Source organism: Gavia stellata, chromosome 25 (assembly GCF_030936135.1).
Source record: "Gavia stellata isolate bGavSte3 chromosome 25, bGavSte3.hap2, whole genome shotgun sequence".
Classification (NCBI taxonomy): Eukaryota; Metazoa; Chordata; class Aves; order Gaviiformes; family Gaviidae; genus Gavia; species Gavia stellata.
In genome coordinates, this window is record NC_082618.1 from 8,296,927 (window position 1) to 8,312,824 (window position 15,898).

A 15,898-nucleotide genomic window follows, 5' to 3' on the forward strand; every position below is an offset into this window, starting at 1 on the left:
GCCCCATCAGCTGGTGCTGCCCATCTTTGGGGGGAGGATGGAGGGCAGGGGTGGGCAACAGAGGTGACGAGGGAGGGGGACAGCACCATCACAGGCTGTCCCAGAGCCCCTGCGATCTCACCCCGGGGGTTTCCCTTTGCGGGGTCCCCCTGCCTGGGGAGCTGCTGGCTTGGGGCTTGGCTGCAACCGCGGGCAGGAGCTGCCTGGGCACGTGGGGCTTCGGTTTGGCAGCAGTGGGGCCAGGGTTTGCTTGGCGACGGGGCTGTCGGCGCGGCAGCGGGGCTGCCTGTGACGCAGCGGCATTAACCTCGATTCTGTGCCGCCGCCGCTGCTCCCACAGAGGGGATTAAGCGGCGGCGAGGGCTGCGCGAGGAAGCTGCCTGGTGGCTGCCGCCGGCTGTTGCTGGGTCAAAACATGAGGGGGTTTCATTTCTCAGCCCCACGCGTCCCCGCTGTGGCTGTCGGCTTCCCTGCCTGCTGCCGACCGGGAGCACTTGGGGCTGCAGGGGCAGGATGCGGCCCCGGCAGGTCTGTGCACAGTCCTGGCGTGCTGTGGGCTCCTGCCGCTTCTCGGGTCGCTCTCAGATGAGGCTCTGAATTGCTGCTTTTTTTGGGACTATGCTTTGCCACCGGCAGCATTCGCTGGCATGGGGGCCACTCTGCCCCCACAACACGGAGCGGCTCAGGGACCGCCTGTTCCCCGGGGAGGGAGCTGCCAGTCTGGGGGTCTGGTGGGGGCATCTGCCTGCCGGAGCCGGGGGAGGCCAGGCTGGGGGGTCCATGGATGCTGCGGTGATGGGAAGCAGTCCTGGTTGTAGCAGCTCGCCCCGGATCCAGCTCCCCAGGGCCGTGGCGGAGATGGCCTCACCAGCTGAGTCACTGCTTTGATCCCGATGGCTTCACGGGCTGATGGTTGGGTGACCTCATGGGCGTGAGGCACGAGGAAGGGACATGCCCAGCCTGGCCGCCCCTACCCTACCACAGCATCCCGGCGCTCGGGGCCCTGGGGAGCTGCCTTGAGGGTTTGGAGCCGTCCCAGCTCCTCACCTGTGAGCCCCGGGGAGCCGGCGCTGCGCCTGGGTCTGTCTTGGCTGCCACTGCCCGCGCAGGAGCTGTATCCATGATGTGCTCCTCGAAGGTGCCTTGAGGACAAAATCCCAGGATGTGGCCTCGTCACCTTGCGTCCAGTCGCCCCATGCATGGGACAAGCAGCGGGCAGGGGCTGCAGGAGGCAAGCACCATCAGGACTGGGGGGCCCTTCTGTGACTGGAGCCTCCCCACGACACACAAAGCGCTGGGATGCTCATCGCCTGCCACACCATTGCCTTTCCCTCTGCCACCAGGGACCTTGTCCTACAAGCAAACACCTTTGGATAATTTGGGAAAATGGGATGATGGCACATCCCTGCAGCTGGAACCAGGGGGTGTTTCACCTCGCCGTGGATGATCGTGGCACCGTGGTGGATGCTGGCCCGGGCATGGATGCTGCGCTGCTGCTGAGAGTCCCCTGAGACGCAGGAGGGAGCAGCCCGGAGAGGCACCGGTGACTTGGCTGAGCCATTTCTCCAGGCACGGGCTGGTATTTGAAGCCAGCTGAGCGCCAAACTGCTGAAGAGGAGCTGACATCTGGGACAGCAGTGTGTCACTTGTGCCATCCTGCGCAGCGCTGGCAGGGAGGCTGTTCCCCGGGGCTCCCAGGCCAGCAGTTCCCCACCGGCCTGGGACGTCCCCGCGCTGTGCTGGAGCAAGGCAGCTCCCTTTGGAGGAGAAGATGGTGGTGGTGGTAGCTGAGACTGGGTGTTTGCCAGTGCCGTGTGGGCAGGAGCTGCCTCTGGCACTGTGGGTGGATGCTCCCGTCCGTCCTCCCACGCCTGGAGACGAAGCGTCGGCCGTGGCTTTGCTTCCTGTGGGGAGCGGGCAGTGCGGCGGTGCTGCCTGCTGCGCAGGGTGCCAACGGGCAGGGCTGGAGAAGCGCTGGGGCCAGGCCACGGCCCGGCGCACTGTGGGTACGCGGGGACCTGCCCCAGCTGTAAGGGAGCTCGGGCCAGCGGCGCCAGCTGAACTAGCCCAAATTCGGGGCCGTGCCAGCAGCTGCGGGGAGCTGGATGTGGGTGCTTCTGCCCGACCAGGGGCAAGCAGCTGTGGGGAGGCAGCATGCTCGGGGTAAGGTCTGTGGCGCTGGCGGCAGCCAACCTGGCTTTTATTAAAGCTTTCTTCAGAGCCCTGCTAAAGCCCTTCCAGATGTGAGCTGCCAGGGCCATCAGAGCCAGAGGGACCCGGGGGACGGGGATGGGGAAGACGTATGTGGTGGTTGCAATTAAACTCGTGCTGCAGAGCAGGGAGGCCCACAGCTCCCGATGCGGTCGGGGGCACAAAGGGCTTTGCTGCTGCTGCCTGGGGCTCGCAGGGTTGGATGCTGCCATGAGTGGGACCGTGCTGTGCGGGGAAAAGGGGTGAGAGCCCCGTGGGACAGGCGGTGTTGGGTTGGCGTTGGCTGTGGTGGTTGTGTGGCGGTGCTGCCCGTGTCCGGCCTCAGGTGCCGTGGGGTGATCCGGCACTGGGCGGGGAAACGCGGGGGGGTTGGAGCAGCAGAGCTGGGGTTGGCAGCGGTCTGGCTGCAGTCTCGTGATCCTGGCGTCCAAACCTGCTGCAGGGCCCCACGGGAGCCCAGGGCAGCTGCAGCCTTCCTCCTCCTCCTCCTCGCACTCCCCCCGCTGCCGTTCCCGGCAGCCGCAGGGCTGGCGGGGAGGAGGCAGCACGGCACTCGCCAGGCTCTTCCGTGTGTGGGGCTGGGGCACTGGGGAGGGCTCCACGTCAGGAACCATTCCTGGACCGCGCTGGAGATTGCAGTGTTTCAGGCCATGCTGGAGACGGCAGTGCTTCCCGTGGCGCTGCGGCCACCGAGGAGTTGCTCGGGCTCACCGTGGCACGGGGCTGGGTGTGGGGTGATGCCATGGTGCTGGGTCTGTGCCGAGAGCCAGGGCAGCTCGAGCCTGTCCTTGGGAGCATGAGGTCTTGGTGTGCAAGAGGGACGCGAGGGGCCCCAGGGTCCCCCCCATCACAACATATGGCGGTTTCATGGGCAGCCAGAAGCTGGGGCAGGGGAATGGCAGCTCCGTGGCTGGAGCAGCAGCTCTGGACATCTTTGCACTCGCCCGGAGCATCTCCTAAGCCAGCAGCTGTAGGAAAACCCCACGTCCTTGAGGAGTGACCCCACACGCTTGGCACGAGCCTCATCTGGCAGCTGCATGCACGCGGCCCCGTCAGCCCCCGCCAGCTCCTGCATCCTGTCCCCTTCCCTGAAGGGACATTAGTGCCGGGCTCTACCCCGCTGCCTGCCCCATGCATCACAGGGATCGATGGGGCTGGATCGATGCCACCAGCTGGGGACTGAAAAGCCCCAAGAGGCAACTGCACCCATCTCTGCCCAGCCCTGAGACCCGGCACCCGCCGCGGCACGTACCGGGGCCTTGGGAACGCCAGCACCTCGCCGCGGCGGCTGGGCGCTGGGGCAGCGTCACTGAGTCCCCCGCTAGCCCCAAAGCCAGAAATAGCAGAGCCTGTCATTCCCAGGGGTTATAAATAGCCTTGGCTATGGGGAGATGTTGTTTTTCTGCATGGAAAACGCTGCCCTAGTTCTGTTTCATCAATCTGCCGCCAGAAATAGTCCTGATTTCTTGGAAATTTCTTGCTGCTCGGGTATGGGTTAAAGCGCTGCCTCGCGGGGGCTCAGGGGAGGACTGGGCGGGGAGGCTGAGCCCACCTGGCTTCAGGGCACGGCCAGAGGGACCCCAGACCTTCCCCTCTCCATCCTCCTGCCGTGGGCAGCATGTTGCCAGGGAAGAGCATGTCCCGTGCCCAACACCGTCTGCGGGTTTGGGGCTTGAGGGGCCACTGGGCTGGGGCGGCAGTGGGGCTGGCATGGGGCTGGCATGGATTTCACACACCATCTCTCCCCGCAGCTGGACCCGCAGGCCGTGCAGACGAAGAACTGGCACATGGACGTGATTGAGATGAATGGGGTAAGCAGGGCCGCGGGGCCCCACAGCCCCTCGCTTTGATGGCAGCCCCTTCCCCAGGGCTGTGCTGTGCCCTTGTGCAACGCAGAGGTGACGGGCCAGGGTTGGGCTGCTGGGGCTCACCTCCTGTCTCCTGCAGATCAAGGTGGAGTTCTCCATGAAGTTCACGAGCAGAGACATGAGCCTGAAGAGGACCCCGTCCAAAAAGCAGACCGGTGTCTTCGGGGTCAAAATCAGCGTCGTGACAAAGTATGTGTGGGGCTGGGGGGGCTGATCTGCTCTGGTCCCTATGGGTGTGGGGTTGGGGCACTCGAGGGACCTGCTCCGTCCTTGCACCATGTCCCTTTCCTCCCACCAACACCGGAGAGCTCAGCTTTTGCTCTCTGCTGGGGACTTGCCCGTTCCTTCATCAGCCTCATTCTTCCCACCCAGCATGCCTGTCCTGCCCCCAGCCTGGGGTCTGCAGGGCTCGGCTCCCACCGGGGCGTCCCCCGGGAATCTTTGCTCACAGCTCTGCTTTCTGAGCCAGACGCGAGCGCTCCAAGGTGCCTTACATCGTGCGCCAGTGCATCGAGGAGGTGGAGAAGAGGGGCATCGAAGAGGTCGGCATCTACAGAATCTCTGGTGTCGCCACTGACATCCAGGCATTGAAAGCTGTCTTTGATGCAAGTGAGTATCCTGGGGGTTGGACCCCCTTCGCATCACGTTGCCCTGGGAGGGTTCGCAGCCACTGAGACCCGCCCGGTCCCCTGCCCTGCAAGCCGGGGGTCTGGTTATTGCACTGCACGTGTGCAAAATGTGCCAGGGTGCCCAGGAAGGGGCAGGGGGTGAGGAGGAGGGTGTAGCTGGGAAAGCAAACACCCAGATGTCCCAGCCTTGTTTGTGCTTTGGTGTCTCTGAGCTGCCTCCATGCCTGGCCAGCTCCTGGGAGACACTGACTCAGGGCAACGTTGCAAATGGATTTGCAAATTGTTCCGCTTCCTGTTGCCCAGCCAGGCGGGAACTGCTTGGCTCTTCCCAGCCCCAGCCCAGCTAAATGGGGCCGTGGACCTGACAGTGCTGTGCCTGCCCTCCGGCCGCAGCCTGCCCGGATAGCTGGGGTGATGCAGGGGGGGCTGAGGCCCAGAGGGGAATGAGGCATCACGTGTGGGTTCTCTCTGGACAGATAACAAGGACATCCTCGTCATGCTGAGCGACATGGACATCAACGCCATCGCTGGCACGCTGAAGCTGTATTTCCGCGAGCTGCCCGAGCCCCTCCTCACTGACAGACTCTACCCCGCCTTCATGGAGGGGATCGGTAAGGGCTCGGGGGTGGGGAAGGGGTCGGTGCCCAAGCGTGGCTCTGTTTGGCACTGCCTGCTCTGGGATGGGAGACTCCCGAGGGTCCTTCCCATCTCGGCCCACTTGCCAGCTCCAGGCCAGCTCGGGGCTCGTCGTGCTGCTCCCCGGGGCATAGGCAGAGCCCTGTGGGGCAGGGCTGGCCACTCGTGCACCAGCTGCAGGGAGGTCCGGCCACCCTGGGTCCTGTCACCGCACAAGATGTCACCAGCCCCTGTCCTGAGCCCTATTCCTCCTTGTCTCCAGCCCTCTCGGATCCTGCTGCCAAGGAGAACTGCATGATGCACCTTCTCCGCTCGCTGCCTGACCCCAACCTCATCACCTTCCTCTTCCTGCTGGAGCACTTGAAAAGGTAACGGCTCGGCTTGGGCAGCCCAGCGGAGCAAGCGGCGGCTCCCAAGGGGCTGCCCAGCACAGGTGGGAGGTGCAGGATGGGTCTGTGTTGTCGCTTTGCCGTGGGGATTGGACTTGAGCAGAGTTAGAGCCCCTGTCTGCTTCCTGTGGTGCCTGTGTGGCCATGGGCTAATCCCAAACTGGAGGCAGGTGGTGCTGTGCTGGTGCAGACCAGGGCTGCGAGCGGCAACTGGGGCCAGCAACGGCGGCTCGGTGTTGGGCAGGCGGCAGAGTGCCCCTTTCCTTTTCCAGCTCCTCCGAGAGGGTCCGGCCCCAGCTGTGTCCCACCTCCCTGGGCTCCGGCACGTTCGCTGGGGTCCTGGCCAGGCTGCAGCCTGTTCAGGCTGGGACCCGGCACGCTGTGAGTCCCTTTAGTTGGTGTCGGTGTTGGCTTCTCACGGCTCCTCTCTGTGGGCCCTGTAGGATGCTGGAGGGATCCTGGAGCCATTCTGCCCCACAGAGCAGCCCCCGGCACCCCAGGGCCACCAGCCACGATGCCGGAGGGGACTGCGTGGCGCAAGGCCGCTCACGCGGGTCGGCTCTGCAGGGAGCACGCGTCCTCTGGCAAGATGCGACTTTTGGCTGCCGCAGCCGCTGTGCAGCTGGTTGGACGAGCTCTCCACGGGGAGCAGCTGGCCTCGGCGCAGGACGGGGAATCAATTGGGAGCTGTGTAGTGTCCCCCTCAGTGGGAAAACTGAGTGCTGCATCCCTTCCCACCAGTCCAGCAGTAGCCCCTGCAAAACAAGGTGCAATAATCCTTGTAACTTGTCTGCAGTGGGTGGCCGAGACCCAGAGACTGTCAGCTCTGCGGACATGTCCCGAAGCTGCAGGTGACACCCCGCGTTGCTCTTCCTGGGGCGAGTGCAGCAATGCGTGGTTTGCCGGGCTTTATCTTGGGGACGGGCGGTTCTGGGGTTCACTGGGGCCCTAAAACCCGTGGAGGGCACGGGGCTGTGGGCAGGGCGGCGGTGCAGCATGCAGAGCTTGGCCAGAGCTGGCCATGAGTTTGGGACTGGGGCTCACAGCTCATGTTACTTGCATCATGAAGTGTTTTGTTTTTTTTTTTTTCTCTGGTTTGGCTAAAACCAAACAGAAAAAGTGATTGATGCTGGGGGGTGGAGAAGGAAAAATCCATTTCCATCCTGAGTACCGGGCACAGCCAGTTCCCACATCTGCTCCCCTGGCCGGGGCTCAACCGTGCAGCCTGTGCCGGGGAGCACAGCTGCCTCCTAACATGGCAATGTTGTGGCCCCCGTTCCCTTGGTGTGGGCTGGCTGGGGTCCCACGGGGTCAGAGAGGTAGGGAGCTTTGGGGGGAGTGGGTGCGGGGAGGCATGGGGTGGTGCGGAGCTCCCCGTACCCTGCCGAGGCTTGGGAAGGGTGGAGGCTCCACAGCACATAAGCAAGCAAGGGCTTGGTTGCTGCCACATCACACCCGGGGCTCCCAGCCAGGCCCGGCGGCTCCGGCGGAGGCCGTGAAGGGGGCAGAGCTCCCTGCCCTGCACCTGGGTTTGCCGGGGGCTGTGAAGGGCAATGGCAAGCCAGAGGTGCCCCACCGGGGCTGGGAGAAGGGGGATCCGCACTTGCCCCCCGCATAGCCCCATGGCTGTCCCGCACCGGGAGAGCAGCGTTAGGGGCTCATGCTCCCTCTCCCCCCCGTACCCCGCAGGGTAGCTGAAAAGGAGCCCATCAACAAAATGTCTCTCCACAACCTGGCCACGGTCTTCGGGCCAACACTGCTGAGACCCTCAGAGGGGGAGAGCAAGGGACACCTCACCCTGGCCTCCGACATCTGGTCCCACGATGTGATGGCCCAGGTAAGAGCCATGCTGGCAGCATGGGGCTGCAGCCCAGGCCAGCACCCCTCGGGTGGGGAGTGGAGGGGTTTACCTGTCTGCCTGGGTAGATTTGTCACTCTTTGCTGCACAGAGACAAGCTGGGAGGTGGCAGCTCTGCCCCTTTTTGGCCTAACACCCCCCATTTGCCTGCTACAGGTCCAGGTCCTTCTCTACTACCTGCAGCATCCTCCCATCTCCTTCACCGAGCTGAAACGCAACACACTTTACTTCTCCACGGACGTGTAGCCTGCAGGGAGGAGGCACCAGCTGCAAACACTCCCAGCTCCCTGCTGGGGGACACGGACTGGATTGCAGCCCCCCCAGGGAGACCTGCCCGGACCCAGGACGGTGCCGTCTGCAGCTCCTGTACAATCGCGTGCCAGTGGCCCGGTCCCCCCCCCAGGCGCCGTGCCTCTCTGTAAAGTAGTCATGTCTTATGTCCCTTCTTGTGTTCAAGAATTGTTTTTATGTATATTTGTTCAACGGAAGAGGTAGTGACTGACAAGGGCTGTGGACACAGGCTTCCCCCTTGGCTAATTTTCTCCTGGACTCCTTTCTGCCCGCACACTCCTACCAGGCTCCCCTCGTCTCGCCCAGCTCGAAGCCTGCAGCGTCCCATGAGTGCCTGTTTCGCTGCCCAGCTCCCCTGCCCCACGCCTGCATGTGCAGCACCGGCTCGCTTCAGAGGCTGGGAGTTCACGGGCTTCCCTCCCCGGTGACGGTGACGACCAGCTCTGCTTTGGCTTGCTGCCTGCGCAAACATTGGACCCCGTGCCTGGATCCTGCTCTGGCCCGAGCAAACCTGCGACCACGAGAGCAGAGGAGCAGGGTGCTGTTTTCTCCTCGCCACGTCTCTTCTGGGTGCTTTCAGGCCAGTCCCCTCTTACAGCCCTTATCCTGTGCTTTGCCTGTGTACGTGTAGCGTGGCGGTTACTTCCCTCGCTGTATCTTGCCTCCAAGTAGCGTTTTGGGGTAACCCATCACACAAGGCTGGAGCGAGAGGTGCTGTGCTGGTCTCGATCCACAGCAGGCTTGAGGGACAGCCAGCTGGCAGGTCTGCTCCCTCTGCCATGGGCTGACCCCCCAGATCTGTGCTCTGGCACCGATGGGGTCCCATCAGGGCATGTGGATCCCACAATTTCCCCAACAAGCCCTGGCAGGGCAGGGAACAGGGTCTCTGCCATTTCCACATGCCCATATCTCTGCCGTAGCAAGGCACAGACACCCCTGCCAGCCCAGCACTGTCACAGGGGTTGCCGACGCTGGCTGTGCCCCGTGGCTGAGCCTGCCAGGGCACCAGCATTCCTGCAGCAGCCATGAGAATGGGGAGGCTTTTGTTTCCCTCCTTGGCCTTTCCGCTGCCCCAGGCACTGGGCAAACAGCAGCACATGGCCCTGCCTCGGTGCCAGCCAGGCTGCCAGCGGCAAGTGCTCTGTGCAGCAGCTGGACGGTCACCCAGCCTGGAAACCAGCACAGAGGGACGGGCAGAAAGCCTTCGTTGCCCTCACTACGAGGCAGAAGTGCTTCGTTTGCTCTTTCTCACAAAGCAGTTGCTGCTGGGTTAGCCGTGCCCGGCCAGCTCAGGTCCGTTTTAGTTAGTGGCTCCAGTTCGTGACCCCAGGCTGATGGCTGGAGATGTCACACCATGTCCCATGGCGGGACAGCTGCATGCCTGCACTCGCTGCCAGGCCGAGTGCCTGGCTCCCGGTATGTCCCCCACCCTCCCACACTCACAGGTAGGTGCTGGTACCTGTTGGGACACGAAACCTTTCGCTCTGTGAGCCGAGTCCGTGTTCTCGTGGGAAAAGCCCCCTCCCCGATTGCGTTGGCCCTATGCTCTCCTTGCCAAATGGAGATGGAGGAGAAGTGACCAAGTGTACCCCTGCTAACAGCGGCATTGCCTTTAACCTCCCGACTAACTGACTGTTCCAGGTAGAGCCACCGATGCACCAGGTATGTCCTAAGCCCACCTCCCCAGGGAAGGCAGCACCTGCAAGCCCTGCACCAGCAAAGCAACTAAAGGAGGGGAGGTGTTTCAGTCCCCCTCCAAAGGGCTCACACTCCAGACCCTGCTCCTCTTGACTACCAGCTAAACAGAAGGGAAACAGCGTTGCAGAAAATAACCAGGCGTCTGTCTTGGCCCTGGACCCAGTAAGGAGGCCGAGTTTTAGATCTGACTGCACAACGGATCCCTGTGTGTGTCTGATTTGTTACATGTGTCCAAGTCTCTGTCCACGATACTGTCATTCCAGATGGAGACTCTGTACAGCCAAATCCCCCCCGCGCGACAGTGGCTGGAGGCCCGGGTCCACACAGCCTGGGCACAACAGGCTGCGGCTGTCCCCGTGACTGGCTTTTGCTTGTCCCTACAGGAAGGAAAAGGGGGTGGACTCTTGCAGCTACAGGTAGAATAGAACTGTTAATTAATATTTGACTTTGAAAAGTTGTTAAGGATATATTTTTGTTTGTGTTCTGTTTCAATTTCTGTAGATTATAAACTTTAAATGGCTGTAAACCATGTGAGGAGAAAAAAAAAGGTTAATAAAAATGCAAAGCCCCAACATTTGCATAAAAGGAGCCCTGTGGTGTTGCTGTTTGCACTAACTGATCACCTTGGCATCACAGCTTCTTCTCTTTCTGTCGTGGAAATCTTGCTAGTTGCACTTCAAGCCAGGGGTATAAGCACAGGCATTGTGCCAGACAATCTTTTAAGAGACTTCTTATGGTTTGGGCTACATCCTTGCATTTCAGTACATTCTGGAGGAAAAAAACTGGACTGTCTGGAGCCAGCCTGTTTAATCAGCCCAGAATTACTCAAGCTTAAAATTCAGCTGACTTGCACAGCTTCTGGCCTGAGGATACTGAACAGGCACAGCAAGGGACATCAGGCGGTCTGGAAACCTCATCTGATAGATCACATGGTGTGGTCTCCCCACTTCTTTCCGTGTGGGAATGGGAGACAATATGCCTCCAAACTGACCGCCGTATCAGCCAAACCACCCTGCTAGTATTGCTCTTCCAGGTAAGCAAGTGCTGTCACCGTCCTGGGATGTCAAACCGTGGATGCAAAGGAGGGGAAGTGGGTGGGAGAACCCCTCATTAGGTGTGTGCACTGAATCTGAAATCCCGCTGCCTCAAAAAGATGAGGGTGGGTGTTTGTCCTTGCGGAGTGGCTCAATGAAGGTTAAAATCAGTCTAAACTATTCTGAGTATAAAAATTACCCCCTGAGGTCTGAGAACAAGAGTTTGGTTAGAAGAGCAAGAGGCTAATATGAACGCAAATCAAAAATGGAGTAGCTGCTTGAGCTAGCGAACAGATATTTCGACTTCACCAATGTTCTGCAGAAATAACACTTCTCTTTCCCCAGTGTAACACTGGGGCACTCACAGGTGGTACAGGAACATGATGGGAAACGGAATTTGTGCTAAGTGAATGCCCAGTTATCTAACAGTGGTTTATTCTCACAGCTCTGCTTTCTAGTCTCACTATTAAACTGCTGGAACTAATGGTGTGAGCCTGTGGCAGTTAAAGCAGTAGCAAGATTATTTGTACTCCCACAGTGAGGTTAAATCAGGCTAGCCAAGTGGCTACAGAGAATTATACTTCTGCAACAACCTCTTTTTTTCTCCTTAAACTGTTTTGCTCATCTGCCAGTAACCACAGGCTTCTAAGGCTAAGGATTCCTTTTTGCTTTTCCCTTTAAGACATGGTAAAGAAATCTGGCTCTCATCTCTGTACTTGAAATAAGACAAGTTGTACAGATGGTGGTTTGTCTTCAGCTGGTATTTTAAGAAAAGCCTGGAACAACTTATTTCTCCACAGGATCTTACCTCTCCCCAACAAAGTAGCAAGCTGCAAACTGGTAACTGTTAAACACTTGCAGCACGTTCAAATATACGGTAACCAAAATCACTGCATTTCTTTTTGAAGATTGTCCTCCTGCCTCTTTTGATGCTAGCAACAGACTTAATCAAAATCAGACCCAAAGGATCGAAAAAGCTCAGAGTCCAGGCTTGTTTCCTGGAAACTGACAGTCAGCTGATCCGTCCTGGAGATACTGCTCACTGTGCCTGGCTCCATCCTTGCATACTCCTGCAAGTCTGCCTGAAGCAGCACGCCAGGGCTCAGAGCCAGATTATTGTTAGTCATTCAGGAAAAGTGGCCAACACCATCCAGCTTGCACTGATCAGGACTCCAAAGGCAGTGGAAAGGTAAGCCTGATGGTTCTTCTGCCGTGATGCAGGCTCTCAGCAGCAGCACTGGAACAAAAGGGAAACTTGCTCCCAAGGGATCCCACTGTTACCGTAGATAGTAATCAATTGCGGCGGAGAAAGCGGCAAATCCGCCACAGCCAATAACCCCTGCCTTCAAACCAGCTGCAATGCAAAAAGGGTGGGAAAGAATGAGACAAAATAATAGAAAAGTTATTTTAGTCCCCAGTAACTAGCTTACGCTGTGCTGGCTTGAAGAGCTTACACCTGCAGGAACTTGGTGGTCCTCTACCAGGGAACACTGGCACTACCACTGCCCAAGGTGAGGGGGGGAACTTAGCACAGATGGGACTTAAACTACCACGGCTGGACTAGCACGGCAGGGTGGCTGGGTGCTATGTTGCTAAGTCTTGCCTCAAGGGCTGGAAGAGAAAATGCCAGTGGCCATTGCTGATTTCAGTGTGCTCTGATCTAAGCACTGCAAGTGGCTTTGCTGTTGGACTAGGGAAGGAAAGGAAGAGCAGCTGCAGCTTTGAAAGCTCTAAGAGGATTAGGTCCAGGACAGACACAACTTAACAAGCTCAATTAGAAGCGCTTTCAAGAGCACTTTCTTTTCTTTTATGCTCTGTGGACAGTTTTTTTTCTTAAGGAGAGGTGAGAGAAGCTTGATATTTCTGATGAGCAGAGCAGCTCTCTTCCTACTTGGGGCTTTTCTCCAGGTGTTGTTAGCACTCAGAGCTCCCCAAAGTCCCCACTAGTGCCTGCTGGACTAAAATCCCAGTGCTCCTGCTCTTTTACAGCTAAATAGAATTGTCTCTTTGAATTGATATGTGAGAAAGGAGGAAAGCATTTTACACACTGTGCAAATTAACAGTTACTGCCAGTGAAAGAACATATATAAGAAGAGCTCTGTTAACACAAGAGCTGTAGCTTCAGAGAGTTGCTCAGTATGTATTTTTGGCTCCCTCCCCATGACACCACAGAAGAGTGTGGATAGCTAACACCATTTCCTGCTTTTTCTTTCAAGTCAATTCTGTTGATTTTCCTCCGATCTCACTGTCCTGTACAACCAAGCCTTCCCTACCCACATGTATCTTTCAAGCTGACAGGAAAGCGATGGAGAGAGCAGTTCTGCCAGTCTGGAGTACACCCTCATGGTGACATCACCATAACCCCATGCGAGGAGATTTGTAGTGTGTGTTCCGTTAAAAATACCGCATGCTATGTCACCAAATTACAGTCAGGAATAGTTCATAGCAGGCACTACCAACCTCTGAAGCCGATTGCTCCTCCTGTGATGCAGCCGCTAATAACACTATTCTTCCAGTCTGACTTTCCACGATACTGTGGAATTAAAAATCAGAGTCAACAAGTAAATACGGAATAAATGCTCAGTATTCGTACTAATACCAAGAGAGATTAAATGACCTTCCAGCCCCTTCTCAGCTGAGGATGTTTTTCCCTCTATTCTCAGCAGATGGCCCCCTGCACTCTCAAACATAAGACTTGCAGGGCCAGGAGGAGAGGAAGGAACGGGTCACCGGGAGAGGTAAGACAAATCCATATGGTGCAATGCAGTGCTACGGCAGATTCTCAGGTGAGCTGATACAGCCCCCAAAACACAGCACTGTGCACTAGCACGAGCTCAAAGATTTTAAAGGCACTGTAACTACACGAGTGCAACACTAAGCCCGGCCACACAGCCTGGTTCTCAGCACAGGTGAGAGCCACAGCACCCTGCTGACAAAGATGTACTATTTCCATAGCTAGAGCATGCTAGTTTTTCACCAGTGCAGAGACCTCTTTGTTCCGCTCCATTGTGCGAGCAGATACACTTTTCTTCTAGATGAGTTAAGAAATAATTCTGTCTTTCAATTAAAAGGCAGTACTCAAATTCGTAACAGGCTAATTTTCCTATTTAAGAAAATGGATGATAGATTTACCACTGAGCTGTACAAGGTCATGTCTTGCTGCAGGGGCAAGATGAAAATAGGCCTGTTACTTAGGACCTTTAATCAAAGGATCCCTTTTTGCATATGGAATTGTTAGAGGCTCAAATTACCATGTTGCAACTCGCAGTTTGATGTTTTAAAGTAACAACAAGTACTCGTAGCTAGGGTTTTAAAAAGTAATGCCTATACTCGCCAATACATTCAGGACTTGAACTGAAAAGGACTTCACTATTGCATGCTCTTCTGCTCATTCTGTTAGAGGTCAGCAGTTCTGAAGACAGGTCTCAAAGCTGAAAAGCTTTGCTGGCCAAGAAACAGAACAAACTAGCCTACTCCCTTGCCCTATTACAAAGGGGATATACATACTTATTTGGATCGAGTAAAACAGATTATTAAGTGTACAAGAAAACATTTCTTAATGCTTAAGAAGTTATTACTCACAGATTCTACCACACATTCTGTGCAGGAGAACATGGCGCCCACAATGGCGAAGTTCTTTGCGTAGGATATGCCTCGCTGCCCCATATCTTTGAGGACCTCTTTTGCGGTTGGTGTGCGATATGGATCCTTGGGATCAAACCCAACGTTGGTGTCGATGCCAGCTGTGAAGACACCGAACGCGCCTCCCAGAACAAAGCCTGTAAAAGACAAACAGTATAAAATGAACCTTGGCTGGATTCGAGCAGCACATTCCCCACAGGCACCAGAGCACCTCTGCTCTCACAGTCTGTTAACGCTGCAGCATGAAAGGAGCAGCGCAGGAGCAAGGCCTCTCTCTTGACACTATGGACACTGTTGCTGACAGCCTGTGCTGTGCTGAGGAACGGCTGTGGGCACCTCTTCCTTTGCAAGGAAGGCAGACAGACAGAGATCCCTCCCTGGGACCTGTGACAGGCACTGGAGGAGGCTTAGAGGGAGGAAAATTAAACAGGGGGGTCCCTGTGCTGCAGCCTCTTCTCCACCCGCCCCTTTCCCGACGACACAGGGACCCCCCCAGCTCCCTAACCGCCCCCACCGCTGGCTGCCCCGACCACCCCCCCCCCCTCAACGCCCCGTCCCTCCAGCCTCCCCCGGCTCCCTCAACCGCCCTCGCCGCACCTCCCACGCAGGCCAGCGCCGCCTTGAAGGCGCAGCTCTCCATGGCCCGCTCCACCATCTTCTGCTCCTCGCTCTTGGGCGGGCTGGGGATGCCGCCGAGGGCGGCGGGGTCCCAGGCGCGGGGCCGCCGCTGCTCGCCCACCAGGTGCTGCAGCAGCAGACTGTACTGCAGCGGCGGCTGGGGGGGAGGCTCCGGGCCGCCCGGAGCGGAGGGCGGCGGCACTGCCGCCATGACCCGCCTCAGACACCCGCCGCCGGCTGGGCACCGCGTCCCGGCCCACTCGGGGCGCCGGTAACGCGGCTCCCGGCAGCCGCGGCGGCGCGCGGGGGCCCACGGGAGCTGTAGTTCTGCTGAGGGGAGGCGCCACCGGCGCTCCGCCGCGCTGTGACTACGCATCCCAACGTGCCCCGCGGCAGCGCCCTCATAGAGAACTACAACTCCCGGCAGGCTGCGCGGCGCGACGAGGGCGGGTGGGTCGCGCGGCGTCTCACGGGATTGGCAGTCCCTCGGGACTGAGGGGGACTACATTACCCGGCGTGCTGCGCGCTAGCCCCCTGGCGGCTGTGGGGACCGCTGCAGGTGAGGTGAGGGCTCCGGCTGCCGGAGCATCTTCCAGAGCGGCGGCGGCAGCAGGTGAGCGCGGCTCCGGCTCCGGCTCGGGCTGGGGCTGGGGCAGGCTGGCGGTCTCGCCCGGGGCAGCCCCAGGCTGGGGGAGGGCTGAGGTGCCGCAGTGCGGGACCGAGTCCCTCTGCCCTGGCTGAGGTGCGGGGAGGTGGCGGGAAGCTCTGAGGTGCCGCGGCGTCGGCGCCCTCACCCCGCCCGTCCCCCCTCGGCTGACTTCTGGCTGCGCTGGTGTCGGGGGGGCAACAGGTCCCGCACCCCGCGACGGGGCGGGCGGTTGTAGCTTCTCAGGTGTCTGAGGTGGGAGCTGCAGAGCCTCACGGCGCTCCTAGCCGGAGCTCGGGAAAGGTGTCCCCGCTCTTCCCGGCTTTCCACAGGCTGGGTGAAAGGGCGGGAGTGTCAGGCCATCGCCTGTCGCCTTTC

General features: G+C 58.8%; 2 protein-coding genes across 4 annotated transcripts in view; one reads left to right on the plus strand and one right to left on the minus strand.

Moving 5' to 3' along the window:
- The window catches only part of ABR (ABR activator of RhoGEF and GTPase), a 32,417-nt gene extending 22,259 nt beyond the window's left edge, over nucleotides 1-10,158 (plus strand). For all 3 annotated transcript variants that reach the window (XM_059829090.1, XM_059829091.1, XM_059829092.1), the window contains 7 exons: nucleotides 3,963-4,022; nucleotides 4,159-4,268; nucleotides 4,549-4,688; nucleotides 5,185-5,319; nucleotides 5,607-5,712; nucleotides 7,423-7,570; nucleotides 7,748-10,158. In XM_059829090.1, coding sequence (XP_059685073.1) covers nucleotides 3,963-4,022; nucleotides 4,159-4,268; nucleotides 4,549-4,688; nucleotides 5,185-5,319; nucleotides 5,607-5,712; nucleotides 7,423-7,570; nucleotides 7,748-7,837 — 789 coding nt within the window. In that variant the 3' untranslated portion in view covers nucleotides 7,838-10,158. The remainder of the gene's footprint in view (nucleotides 1-3,962; nucleotides 4,023-4,158; nucleotides 4,269-4,548; nucleotides 4,689-5,184; nucleotides 5,320-5,606; nucleotides 5,713-7,422; nucleotides 7,571-7,747) is intronic.
- Nucleotides 10,159-11,110: 952 nt separating this feature from the next.
- TIMM22 (translocase of inner mitochondrial membrane 22) lies at nucleotides 11,111-15,085 on the minus strand. The gene is made up of 4 exons (XM_059829384.1): nucleotides 14,854-15,085; nucleotides 14,197-14,393; nucleotides 13,075-13,147; nucleotides 11,111-11,968 (listed from the first exon to the last, which is right to left on the minus strand). The coding sequence occupies exons 1-4, from the start codon at nucleotides 15,083-15,085 to the stop codon at nucleotides 11,892-11,894; spliced, it is 579 nt and encodes a 192-aa protein (XP_059685367.1). The 3' UTR covers nucleotides 11,111-11,891.
- Nucleotides 15,086-15,898: the final 813 nt, after the last annotated feature.

Coding starts and splice junctions, on each gene's coding strand:
- TIMM22 (XM_059829384.1), bottom strand. CDS start 15,085: ATGGCGGCAGTGCCGCCGCCCTCCGCTCCGGGCGGCCCGGAGCCTCCC. Junction 13,148..14,196: donor CAGAATGTGTGGTAGAATCT/GTGAGTAATAAC, acceptor TTAATTCCACAG/TATCGTGGAAAGTCAGACTG. Junction 11,969..13,074: donor AGGAGCAATCGGCTTCAGAG/GTTGGTAGTGCC, acceptor TTTGCATTGCAG/CTGGTTTGAAGGCAGGGGTT.